Here is a 14,141-nt window from a genome sequence, read left to right as displayed (position 1 = left end):
TCCTTTCTGGTAAAGAACAATTTTAAGAAATCCCCAAATATTTAGGCCTAACTGAAATGGTAAAAAGAGAAAGGCACAGAGAGAGAGAGAGAGAGAGAGACTGTGTGTGTGTGTGTGAGAGAGAGAGAGACACACAGAGAGAGACAGAGAGACTGTGTGTGTGTGTGTGTGTGTGAGACAGAGAGAGACAGAGAGACCTACCAAATGCCCACAGTTCAATTTAATACCAGTTCCCTCATAGACTAATATTGGGAATATAAATATTTTATCAGGGGCTGTGATGTGAATTATTTAACCACACAAGTTCAATATGAAATTAAATGAATAAAGAAATCCATCACTTGGTTATTAGCCAATGCCTTTGAGCCATAACTCTTTCCTTCTCTCTTGAATGACTGTCTTCACAAGCTCAGTGAGTGCTCTTTGACCCAAGACGATGGAGGGCATATGACCTCTGCTAAACATACTGTATGTGCCTCTGGGGATCAAACATGACAAATTGCTGAAGTAATCATCTTAATGAATGCTGCAAAAAACAAAACAAACACAATAACATATGCTGTTTTTGTAAATTGACTGACAATAACATAAAAGTTTAAACTGTAGTTTTGGATCAACCCCTCTCATCAACACCGGGATGATACTAAAAAGTACTGTATGTATAGTAGCCTACTTAGATACTATATTCTAAAATGAACAATTAAGGTTGTTGATAATGATTGACTGAATGACGTTCAAAATCATTGTAAAATATTGTGTAAAACTCTTTTAAGCATGAAGTTCTACACTACCATAGCATGCACTGATACAAACGTTTCTCTGTGTCTCTGCATAGCTTGGCAACCATTCTGCTAGAGGAAATATAATTCTTGGCAGAAGAATGATTATTTATGAATTACTCTAGAATTATATTCTTATCTTTATTTTATTAAACCTTGCCAGGTATATGTAGTAACCATTTTAGAAATGCAATAAGCCCTGTAAGGCTGTAGATTCCATTGATTTCCATGACTCCAATTTGCATCGAGTCTAACAACGCCCCTTAGCTGTTCTAAACATCACTGGAACCTATAGCCACTTGGGGCTTATTGCTTAATTTTGCGCAGACTGACAACCAGAAGTGGAGGTAGTGTGTGCGTCAGTGTTGTATGTCTAAGCTCCTTAGGCTACTCATGCATACGTGCATAGGTGAGCAATAACAGAGTGCACAAAGACACTATTCTACCCCATACAAATGAGAACTGGTCTAAGATCTCAATAAGAATCTGTTGATGTTTTTTTTTTCTTACCAAAACGGGTCCTCACTGCAATACCCCAAATTTGAGCCATGATAAAAATTGACTATTCTAACAGAGACACTCTTATGTTTGAAGAACTCAGCTAAAAGTAAAAAAAATAATCATATTCCACCCCATTCCTCAAAGTCTGAGTGGCTGAAGATGAAAGCCCAAAGTCCGAATGCGGGAGATGACTAAGTGGAGCCAAGTGCTTAAGAGAGCCCAGCTACTCCGTGCTACATTTGCATTGGCATCTGGTTCCACGGCTTCCCTAATGACTCTGTAATAACATCGGTTCCAAGTCAGTGGCCATGAATCTGACACACTGATCATCCTGAAGCTGGTAAATTCGATACAAGTCTTTCCTAACGAAGCAAATCTTTCCTGGCAGAGAATCATTTCTCTGTGTGAGTGCAGACTCGGCAAGGCCAGGCCTCAGCTTGCCACCAATCTCTGACCGACCCCCCACTGAAAAACAAGTACGCTGGCCTATGCGTGGGTTATAGCAAGGAGGTGGTATGGGCAGGCTATGGTTGGTCAGTCATTATCCAACTCGGTTGAATGCACGGAGTAGGTGTAAAGTACAGTAACCATGGTATTGCATGGGACTGCAAATCTCTTGAATAGGGCAGACATTACATTAACTCTATGCAAATGGTAATGAAATGCCTGACTTTATTTAATCTTTATTTAATCACATAGTCTGGCAAGTAGAATGAACCATACCCACATCCTGAGGGAAAGCACTACTATTGCAATTACACTTGTGAAATCATGGGCGATATAAAATAAGTGGTAGGTTAGGCTCTATGATGTGGTTTATGGCCATGATAAAACATAGACCTCCCTCAGACACAAGAGTATCCTACAGGACCAGGGCCAGCAGGCCTATATCTCAGCTACTACATGGACTAAGTGACCTTTCCAAAGAATGGAGCCATAATAATAATAATAATGGGAATATGCTCTGAAGCGTGACATTTCTCACTTCCCCAAGTCCATTTTTTTGGTCCGGCGGCAGCAGCAGCACAGGATTATGGGTAGAGAAGCACCTCATCTCCAGCTGAGCCGACCAAGGCGGCCCCGAGACGAATGTCGGGCTTTGCTGGAGTTTTTCAGAGCAGATGGAGGAGTCAGCCTCCCATATGATACGCTAGGGCTCGAATTAAGCAAACACAGACAGGGGGTCTCCTGCTCTCACCCCTCCGAGCTGAGCCAGGGACGAGACAGAGAAGAGACTCTGAGGCGGGCACCGCGCTCGCACTTCATTGGAATGCAGTTGTCTTGGCGTGAAACAATCTCACAAATGACATCTCCGCGACAAACAACGGCGAATCTTTGAACTGGGATGTCAACCATGCGTACTTGTGGTATCGGTAAAGCATTCAGATGTAGTTCAGCCAACAGTACAAAACACTCAAGACACTAATTTTCACAAATGTAAACACTGTGAACACACACTGTTCTCCTCAGATACGTCTCTCTTTCTTCTCACTTGTGACACTTTCAACAAAAGTGCTTTGAGATAGCGGAGGTTTCAGCTGCCTTTCATAAAGTTGAAAAAAAATCTACACCTCAGCTAGGAAACATCCCAAACATACAAATATTTGCTATGAAATAGACAAAGCTTATCCGGATTATGGTGACTAGAATTCCAGGGTGATCCAACACAGCCTATGGCAAAAGAGTGGAGTAAACTAGAGCATCTACATAGAAAACACAAAATATAGAAAATAATCATGAGCTGATGATCTGCCAATAGCACAACACATCTACATTTTTCACAGAAAATTACAAAATAGTTTAGTATAGTTATACTGTATATAAAATAGTTTAGTATAGTATATATATTTTTAATTAAATATAATTATTGAAGAGGAATTGAAAGTCCAAACATGTCTTCTATCGCAATATTTGTGCATTGAACAGTAATAACTAATCACTCTAATCTTTTTTTTATGACAAATATTCTGTAGAATAAGTAGAGTTCCAGGTGAAACACATTTAACCAAAGGTACATGACACAGCCAGATCCCCACCTGTGCTGTCCTCATAGACAATGGTGACAGACTTCCACTTGAGGAAGGTGACAATGTCCAGGATGGCCCGGCTGATGGAAGTGTACTCTGGGTAGAGGTTGATGTAGAACGTGTCCTTGTTGTCCACGGACGGGTGCTTCCAGCGGGTCTGGATGTGCGGCACCTCCAGGGCATTGCAGATAGACTGGACAGCGCTGACCGAGGAGGTGTGAGAGGGCCCGAAGACGGCCACCACGCCTAAGGCTAGCTGATCACACACTTAGGGGGCAGGAGGGGGACAAAGGAGACAGACACACAGAGACGTAGAAAGAACAGAAGGACATTCAACTCTGAATACTCAGCTAAATCATTCTCATAATTATCTTGATTTTATTGTGGAAGCATTATTGGAACTGGGGTCACACTGGCATTTAGGCATACATTATTTACACGTGTAGTATCTTTATAGCAATCACCTTCGCTATCAGACAACATGTCAGCCAGGTCAAACATGATATGGTTAATGCCCATTTCTGGTAAAAGGTGTAAAAGTCTGGCTTCAAAAAGGAAAGTCCTGCCACATTTTGGTTCCAACCTGTCATTTAATCAGCTGAAATTAGCTGAAATTAACTCTTAAGCTAGGTAGATCAGCTAGTTAGTGAAGAAAATCACCTGTGCTAAGCGCAAAGGTAGAACCGATACATGGCAGGACTTTTACTTTCTGAAGCCGGACTTTTACCTCTGCATATCTGTTTTTCCTCTCTTCAACCCCTGACTGTTTTTAATGCACTCTCAGCAGGCCTACTACTGAATCCATCTTCCTGAAGCTTAACCAACAAGGAACTACTGAGCATACCAAACCAGTTTGGGTCTCTTTAATCCCTCCATGTATTATGAAAGCAGTTCAAAGCTCGACAACATAACACAACAGCACAGCCCAGGATCAAGAAAAAAAGAGACCACTGTACCTCTTCTGGAGGCTTCAAAGCTGTCGAAGAGGTTTACTCTCTGAATGTCATAGGTCAATGTGGTATTTGGCATTAAGGTTCTGTTTCGGTTGATGCTGGTGACAGCAAATTTGAAGGCTAGCTCCTCCACACTCACAGGCTCATTCTCCCGTGTCTCGAAGATTCCCCCTGGAAATCCACAGTGGAGGAGAGACAGGAAAAAAAGACAAATTGGATGAGGTCAAAAAGAGTAAGGTGTGAGATAGATAGAGAGAGAGAAAGAGAGAGAGAGAAAATAAAAAAGAAAGAAGGAGAACAAAGAAAGAGGAGAAAAGAATGATGCAATGTCATACACTTTCCTTGTGAAGCATGCAGGGTAAGACACAGACATGTCTCGTGAACATACTGGGGTTGGTAAGATCAATCCTCTCATGCTATTTCAGGGGTTAGGAAATAGTTCAAAGCAATTGCATGGATTTATGGATGGATCTTCCTTTCAAACAACTGATCTCTAACTGCCTTATTATTCAGACAGATCACTTTATTTGGTCTATTTAAACACTATCGAGTCATGAAGGGTCAATTACAGAAAACTGGCATCCCCTGTCTTCCACTGGCTGTGGATCTATTGAGGAATGATTTCTGGATGATTAATGTTGATAGATATGTTGAAAAAGAAATCCATGGTAGCTTTGTAAGCTTAGCTTGGCAGAGTAAAATGATTTCAAATATCAGTATCTTCTAGCACATAAAACAGCATAGATATTTCTCATTATCAAAATACAGTAGGCTATAGCCCCATCTTTTCAACACTGCCTTGTTTAATTCATTTCAAAGCCACATATCCATGTGCATTTTTTTCTGCTTTAGGAATTTACTGGACAGCTGAATGGCAAACTTGGCATTGCACCCAAACCAAAGGAAGACTATAAAGGTCGCTAGGTCTTCATCAAGGACTGGAAAGTCACTGGGGGTGGGGTGGAAGTTGGGGGGTCACTAAAGGCATTTGGATCCAAAATACCAAATTTTCTTCAACCTCAGTCCCTCACTGAGGTGTGTGGTGTGTATGTGTGTGTGTGTGTTTGTATTCAAACGCTACTGAATGAGGGACTGGGTTGATCAATACTTCAGAAAAGATAGATCACTCATTCAACATTCAACTACGCATCCATCATTCCGAAAAGAGCCGCTCTGCACAGAAAAACAAAATTGATCAAACTGACCTGCATGTCAAGCATCCCATCTAGTGTATGCACACCTCGATGATACATGTGCTATTTTGAATGTGACACTTCAAGTCTAGGTTCAAATCCATCAGGAGAGGATTTAAAATGGAGATCAAAAAATAGGCCTCCAACCAGGCCGTGAGCTGAGCAAACAATAGCCAACATCAGAAGCCTTTTCAAATACAGAAACAACATGGTATCATAAAAACACATTCTGGATGTGTACTGCATACCCTTCTCATTAGAGCTCACTAATAGCAATTACTTAATATTTTTCATTGAAGCAAGAGCGTGCTTGAACAAAACACCAAGGACAGCACACATTTGCATTTGCTGTAGCTGGGGAGAGAGAGAAAAAACCTAAATTCATCTCTGTCCATGAGCTGCCCATCCATGAGTGCTGATGATTTCTGCAGTGACATGAACAAGAGACACATAATTAAAGAGCCTGGCAGGAGGAAGAAACATTGAGGCCCCCAAGCCCATGTGTGTGTGTGTGTGGGGGGCAACTGTGAACAGGATTACATCTCAGCCGTGGACCGAGACAGTGGCGCTGTGACATAGCATTTCAGTGGCGAGAGTGGAGATATTAAAAACGACCATAAAAAGGCGGAGGGCTTTGGGTAGTGTCTGTGAAAATGTCAAAATGGTGATGGTTAACCAGCCCCTTGGGGGCCGAGGGGGATAAAGTCTGCTGGAGCAACTCTGAAAAGCGATCGAAGATACGGTGTCTCTGTAGAGGAGAAATTTGTAGGCCTGACCCGCGGGACTCATGGTGGCTTTCTCTGTCTTGTATGGCGGACCGCCGGGGAAGTGTCTGTCAAGTCACAGCATGTGAATTTGGAAAAGTCATGGCAGCTGTAGAGCCAAGCCAATAGCTGTGTGTAGCCATATGCATACATTGGATGCAAACACAGAGGCACACAGATAAAAGATGGCACATTGCAACATCCCTAGTGATAAAGTTGCTGGATACTAGCTGGATATGTTTGTGTTTTTAATACAATAAAACAAAACATTTTTCTGATTTGGAGGATAGCAGATATTCCACAACTGCCATTACAAACTGATGTTATCAGTTACATTTCTGAATTATGGAAGATTCACATCTCAAGACATATGCTTCAGTGAGACTGTTTTTTTCCCAGACATTGTGTTGCCATGGATACATGGATGTCTTGTGTGTGGTTTTTGGCTATGAGGGATTTGGGAGGAAAATCCTTCCTAAAGAAATGAAGGAGAACAGGCTCCCAGAGTTCAGCAGTGGTGCAGAGCAGAGCAGAGCAGAGCATCTACACCTGCTTTATGACAGGGCACGGCAGCTCAGAGGGGTCTCAGGGAACCACAGGCGTTTATGTTCCTCATAAAAGTTTCAGCCAGCCTCAGCGTGCCTCATCTCACACTCTTGGCCCTCCACTGGGGCGACACAGAGGCGTGAGCAGGCACATAAACATGCACACACACACACAGAGGGGGTTCACATATACACCAGGTCCCGATTTCTCTTTCATCACTACAAAGACAACGACAGCAATGAGACCTTTGGCGACTATACACACCTGCACACACATAGACCCTCACTTCAACAAAACACATAAGAATAATTCTGTAAACAGTCAGCACAAAAGACAAGCAAGCCTGAAGACAAAACAAAGAGACACTGAAAAACACATCCAACAGTGGGAGCACCTGGGAGAAGCAAAACTAACTTCCATGACAGTTTTGTAACTCCATCTCCCCTTTTCCCTGTCATCCCTCCAGCTCCCTCTACCACTTTCTTTCATATCAGAAAACAAAAGGAAAGCTGTTTGTCCTCTTCACCCATGCCAAACTATCTGTCCTGATGGGACACACGAGAGAGAGAGAGAGAGACATGCACATACAGTTGTGTTCAAATAAATAGCATTGTATTAAAACAACAACTGAACACACTGTTATTTATTTCAACACAACTGTACATGCTAAATCACTATCATGTACATCATGGGGTCGCTATTTCAAATGCCATACACAGCCTCTTCAAAGGGGCTCCAGAGGGGGGTTTACCCAATCTCACAAGGCAGGTGGTGCTTGATTAGTTCTATTATTTCTGAAGAATCCGACTTTCATGGTGAGAAACGCAGAGAGGACAAACCCTCATGTCTGAAACTACTGCAATCATTTCAATGTCCAATTAAGCAAAGTGTGACATTGGCTGTCTAGTCCTCTCATTTTAAATGGCAGACATAGACTTGCCAATTTGATACTACAGTGACAACAGACATCTCAAACATGAGACATAGCCAGTTTGACAGGGAAGCAAAATGTATGTCTTGAAGCTGTTTCCAAATGGCACCGTACTGACTGTGTCTCTGATATTCTACTTCTAAAGGTTGATATCACTCGATTAGCATCGGAGGGCGTTTTTATATATCCGTACCATATGAATTAATAAAATCAACATAATGCATTAATGAATGAATAAAATCAGTATCAGCAACGTCTACTGTACATTTACGCTGTGGCTCCACCTTTTATTCTCTTGCATCACAATCAATATCCTCTGCTGATGAATTCCAACTTCCAGCAGAGCTTTTAGTAAGATTCTGAAATATTTAAGATGCAGACTTCACCCCCGCTGTTCTCTTGAAGAGCACAACCCTGCTGTTTACTCTAAGTCCTTGTGGTGATACACCACTGAGAAAACACACACACACACACACACACACACACACTTGATCTATAGCATGTATTCTTTCACTGTTAATCATATCTGTTAGTCCAGCAGGTGCACTAATGTTGGCACCAGAAGGGCTTTCTCTGCTGGGATTCTAGACAAGGCACTGCCTTAAAGTTATGCACATTTGCTTTCCCATCACATTCATCCACTCATCCTAATACCCGAATATTCCACCTTTAGGCACATTAATTAACACCACTTCAAACACACAAAGGCAAACGCGCTCACAATGTGAGTAACGAGAATAAATGGTATCGGTGCACTGAAGTAACACAAAGATGATAAGGCTCATCTATCTAGGTTTCCAAGTACATTTTGCACAATTGCACATACACAAAGTGTATGGTCTCTTCCCTAGCTCTCTCATAAACACAAACATGTACATACACAAAGTGTATGGTCTCTTCCCTTGCTCCCTCATAAACACAAACACGCACATACACAAAGTGTATGGTCTCTTCCCTTGCTCTCTCATAAACACAAACATGCACATACACAAAGACACGGCTCTGTCTCTATCCATCAAAATCACTAGCATGTGATGTGGTGTAGACAGAACAAACAAACAATCAAAAGGCTTTCACAAAAATGAGCTCAAATAAACCTAGATTAGTCAAAACACATCCGTAATGGTGCTAATCAAATACTAAATAAATGAAATCAAGAGGTATCATCACACAAAGATGTCCTTGTAAGCAGAGAATGGAAACAATGGTGTGTGTGTGTGTGTGTGTGTGTGGGGGGGGATTGAATCAAAAGAAACCTGCTGTCGTGAAGTTTTTTTTTATTATTTTATTTTGAGCTTTTTCTTCCATGATGACACGGGGTTCACAGACAGGCACCGCTGACAAGAGTCATACAGAATCATACCTGAACCTCCCTGCATGGCACCTAGTACCGCATACAAATAAACTCACGCAACAAAAAAAGAATTCAGTATTCACAAGAGCAGGCGAAACAAGCTGGAACTGGCATTGCAAATCACATCACGTGTATTCTGGATAGATCAGGATAAAAAAAAAAGAGGCTGACGTACAGCAAGTTCCTCACACTCTTAATCAATTCTTGACGAATGACAGCCATTTCAAAATCAGCTCAATGTTTCGTACCAGATCTATAATGAAGATCCAAACACAAGGCTTTCTTTACGTTGGGCATTTCAAATATCTGGACAGAGGAGAGGGTGGAGGTGCTGCGTGGTGCAATGCTGAGGTGCTTTATGTGCCTCAAAGTTAAATGAGGCTGGTACTGAAGCACATGTTGTAATGCTTGAGGTTTACTGTACTTTAGAAAGGCATTTTCCCAATGGAGAGGACTAATCATAATCACACACACACACAAACACAATCCACTAAACCGTTAGACTAAACCGTTAGATTCCACCACACACACACATACTACTACCCCCCCCCCATGAATTTCATTCAATTCATTAAATGTGCTCACGCGTTGATAGCGTTCTTTCAAATCCCAATAAATTCTCCTGTCATGCTATGGTCAGCCAACTATTTATTCAGCTAAACAAGGATCCCGGATCAGTGGGATGCCACATTTTAGCACTCATTTCAGCAAAAAGTCAGCACACTTCTGCTTGTAACTTCTTCTTGACAAAGTTAAATGGCAGCCATGCCAGGTAAGGTATAAACTTACATTGCAGCAATTAATAATGTACTCCTACCAAAAAAAAATGTACAATTACATACATATGTATTCTCATGCATATATTAAACTGGCGAATTGTGAGTTCACATATTTGTGTCTGAGTTTGTGTATAAGAGAGTATATTTGTAAGAGAGTGTGTGTGTGTGTGTGTGTGTGTGGGAGCCTTGGCTGCTTGTGAGTGGACACGTGGGGTCCAACAGTGAATGACAGCAGAATAGCAGAAGCTATTAGGCCAATGAAGCACAGCGTGACCAAATGAGCTGTGAAAGGAAAATACATCACCACTGTGCCACTGCTTTTGACTGCTGTCAAAAATAAACACTGATATGAGTATGGAAAACAAATAAATACAAACCATTAAACTGAACAGGATAAAATAATATGATCACACACAATACCTCCACCTGGCTTCTTTCCCCAGAGCAGCAATTCAAAATCATAAACACCTCAAGTACCATCCCTGTCACAAAAAAACATAACTTATGTTATATACTTGTAAACTACTACAAAATGATTTTGCTAATGTCTGTTCAGATTGAACCAACGCTGACAAAGATTTGGGGATCTCATTCATAGTAATGGTCAGAGGTTATTGTGTGTATCTGTGTGTGTGTGTGTGTTTGGGCAGCAACAGAATGGACCAGTGACAGGTTAATTCTTCTTATCTGTCCCCTCAGTAATTTACATTCTTTAAAGTTTCTGCTCTGTCCAGCCAGACAGCCATGGCAGGATGCAGCACTTGCAGCTAGACTGACAGAATACATTAACATTATGGGCATACAGGTCCACCTTCATGGTGCAAGATTTTCAATATCATTCAATCATCTAAAGAATGATCCGAATCAGAGTGTGTGATAACAAAGATTCTAATGATACACAAAGATATAGCAGACAAGAGCCCCTCTCATGAAGGAAATGACTTGACACATTTCTATCCTAAAATGGGACTTTTATGACTGATTTACTGTGCCAACATCCTTACGGGGCAGCCGTGGCCTACTGGTTAGCGCTTCAGACTTGTAACCGGAGGGTTGCCGGTTCGAACCCCGACCAGTAAGAAACAGCTGAAGTGCCCTTGGGCAAAGCACCTAACCCCTCACTGCTCCCCAAGCGCCGCTGTAGCAGGCAGCTCACTGCGTCGGGATTAGTGTGTGCTTCACCTCACTGTGTGTTCACTGTGTGCTGGATAAATGCAGAGACCAAATTTCCCTTACGAGATCAAAAGGGTATGTGTGGAGGGCATCCACTCACCATTTTTATCTCATTTTTGACGTAGGTGGCATTTAGAGGCTTTTGCATCTGAACCCTTCATATACTTAATACTTATACTTACCTCCATGATAAATGACACCAGGTGACACAGCACCCATAAAAAGAGCACTGTGCCAAGACCATTGGTACATTAACATCAACAATGTACTACATCAGCATGGCGTGATCAGGCTGCAGCTTTGCTGAGAGAGGGGACATGTACTGTCCAGAGATCAATACTACATTAGCCCAATATAAGAGACAAGAGATCAAACAAGTTACCTGTACAACCTTCCTTTTCCTACTCCATCAATTACATGAGTGTAGTGGACTCGCCCTATGAGAATTCCTACCTGGTACTTAGAGGGGAAAGTAACCAATAGCAGTCTTCTGGATGTTTCATAAACTAGCAACTTCAGGGGTATGTCTACAAATTATGGACCACTTGAAAAGATCTCAAATGTAGCCTAAATCTGAATAATTCTTATGACCTTGCATGCTTCAGGGCTTCTGTCAAACACAGCATCTCCTGAATCCTTCAAGGTTTTTCCCACCTTGCTGACTATGGACAGTTCCTTAATGATGCGACAGAGGCGATTATGGCAATAAAATATAGCATATGTCAATTTGGGAAGAATATGGAAAACAAATGACTCTTTAGGCAAAGTAGGCCATACAAGCAATATGAACAGATTTCTTTTTCAAATGAAGTCAACTCTTTTGGAGAGAGGAGTCAAATCAAGCCCCTCGATGTAAAGAGGATTAGGGAAGGTCATTAAAACTGATTTGGTAGGATTTACCGGGCGGCAGGACAGAGAAAACAGACAGCAAGAGTAATCAACCACTGTCATGTCTTCTGAAGACAACACAAAATAAAAGTAAATTGAACGCAATGACATTCTGAGCTGATTCAGAGACAGAATAACTGCAATTTAACAGGGCTCAACAATGACTTTTCACATGACTTCATCCACAAGGGCATGGTAACTATGTCAATGAAGCATCAAATATAATCTAAATATGGTTACATAAGAAAATGTCAGTGACATGACAGATGTATTTCTGTATATGGAGAAAATGTGATAATATGTCCTAATGTAACAACCAAGCTATATCAATTAGGGTAGGTAAGACAAGATATGAAGTTATCCACTTAGTTCCATCAAGCAGCTACTGTATAATCACTTAAAAGTAGCCTACAGTAGGCCATCACTTAATTTAGTCAAAAATGAATGTTAAAAAAGTATGTTATCGTGAGAGCATAATAACATTTCGTTTTAAATTAAGACAAATACTAGCGTAGAAAAAAGAAGGAAACGTTCTAGAGGGAAATGTTTTCAACCAATAGCCTACTACAATAATAGCCTGAGATCTAAAAAACATCTAAATGTAGATCTAAATCTTTTTTGTAGGCTGTTAACAAAATCTACACAGGGGGTTGCAACTTTGCTCACTGTAAAACATTCTAGCACAACGGTGCAGTAATGTATAAGCCTACCAAATCAAGCCCTCACTGTTACGTTACATTTACTCACATTTTGTTAGTTTTCAAGGCTGCAATGTCAATGACAGAATCTAGACCGCATAATCGGCACTGATGAAACAGTCCACAGGTAACTGACAAGGATGAAATTACCTAGTCACTTACCAATTCGCAGTACTTGGTTAGAGCCCAGGTAGAACTCCGACATAAAGTAAAATATCCAAACCACTACATTTTTCCTTTTCTCCATGGTTCTATGGCAGGAGTTGGCATACTTATCCATGTTACTTTGTTTTACAGGAGGTAAGAAAAGAACCACAGCGAATTAGCTGGTATTCTGCCTCCATCACCCTTGCTTCGTTTTTTTTTAGTTCGTTAGGTTTAGGCTATGGAAAGGCCAAAAAAGGGGGAAATATAACCCTTTCAACAAGTTTTGGTTATTTGCTCTGTCCGAGCTCCGAACAAACCCCTAAAACGCGTTACCCCATAACTGAGATCTTCTTTGCGTCGTCCCAAAAAGAAACACCTGCCGCACGCAAAGCTTTCGATAGACTAGTGGAGTGAGGCTGGAGTGGAGCAGACATAGCGCACAGAGTTGACGTAGCATGGAGCAACAGATTCCCGCGCTCTCATCACTGAATTTAGTAGCATGTGGAAGATTCATACACAGCCATTCAGAATCTAGCCTACACCGATGTTTTTTTCGGACAGCTGCTGGAGTATCTCATGTTGGTAGGAATTGTGAGTGCTGAATGCCCATAATGTAAACTAGGCAAGTCTGTGTCATCAGTGTAATGTTTATATATGTTTTCCTGATAAAACATGCCATATCGTGCAGGCTTGGTTACTATAGGGACTTGTTTACAAATGTATGAAATTAGTAACGATATAGCCTACACACATGTAGGCTACACTTGGAAATACAGCTGCGGGCGGCGCGCAGTAGGCTACGATAAATTCAGTGTTCTCGTTGCGCCCCCTGATGGAGAAACGTCTAATTTCGAGTCTAGTTCGTCCTAGGAAAGCCAATGGTAAATCGAAAGAGCAGCTCTGTGCGCGTTTTGATATTTGAAATGACAGAGCTCGCAACATTTAAAAGCAACAGCATTGCACCAAAGTGCTTTACATAAACAACAAAAAGAAAATATTAATAGACTTAATAAAGAGAATAACAAACGCAAAATATCAAAGATAACAGGCTCTTGTATTAATATTAATGAAAATAAAAACAAAAATGAAAGAAAATGACAAGGGGTTAAAATAACAGAGAAAAGTGTTAAAAGCTAGGGAGAGAGGTAAGTTTTTAGGTTGGATAGTGAACTACTGATAGTGGGGCAGGATTTGACATAAAGTGGTATGCAAGAGCTTAGGCCTACAAACACCCAGAGCCTTACTGGCAATCGTAGAAGCTTGCTAAAATGTCTTTTGGGCAATCACTAAAACTAGTTGCCTGATAAAAGCACACCTCAAAAAGGGACACATTGTTGTTGAAGTGTTGCTTTAATAGTAAAGGTATTATAACAAGACTGCACCATTCAATGCTATATTGATTGTGTTC

The 14,141-nt window shown here is 41.2% G+C and overlaps 1 protein-coding gene across 8 annotated transcripts in view; it reads right to left on the bottom strand.

Moving 5' to 3' along the window:
• grik1a (glutamate receptor, ionotropic, kainate 1a) overlaps nucleotides 1-13,269 on the bottom strand; it is a 42,428-nt gene extending 29,159 nt beyond the window's left edge. For all 8 annotated transcript variants that reach the window (XM_048237665.1, XM_048237664.1, XM_048237669.1 and 5 more), the window contains exons 1-3: nucleotides 12,749-13,269; nucleotides 4,264-4,431; nucleotides 3,317-3,574 (exon numbers count right to left, since the gene is read on the bottom strand). In XM_048237665.1, coding sequence (XP_048093622.1) covers nucleotides 3,317-3,574; nucleotides 4,264-4,431; nucleotides 12,749-12,866 — 544 coding nt within the window. In that variant the 5' untranslated portion in view covers nucleotides 12,867-13,269. The remainder of the gene's footprint in view (nucleotides 1-3,316; nucleotides 3,575-4,263; nucleotides 4,432-12,748) is intronic.
• Between the last annotated feature and the right edge of the window lie 872 nt (nucleotides 13,270-14,141).

This window comes from Alosa alosa, chromosome 2 (assembly GCF_017589495.1).
Source record: "Alosa alosa isolate M-15738 ecotype Scorff River chromosome 2, AALO_Geno_1.1, whole genome shotgun sequence".
Taxonomy (NCBI): Eukaryota; Metazoa; Chordata; class Actinopteri; order Clupeiformes; family Clupeidae; genus Alosa; species Alosa alosa.
The sequence above is the reverse complement of the archived record's forward strand: the minus strand, read 5'-3'. Positions and strand labels throughout refer to the sequence as shown.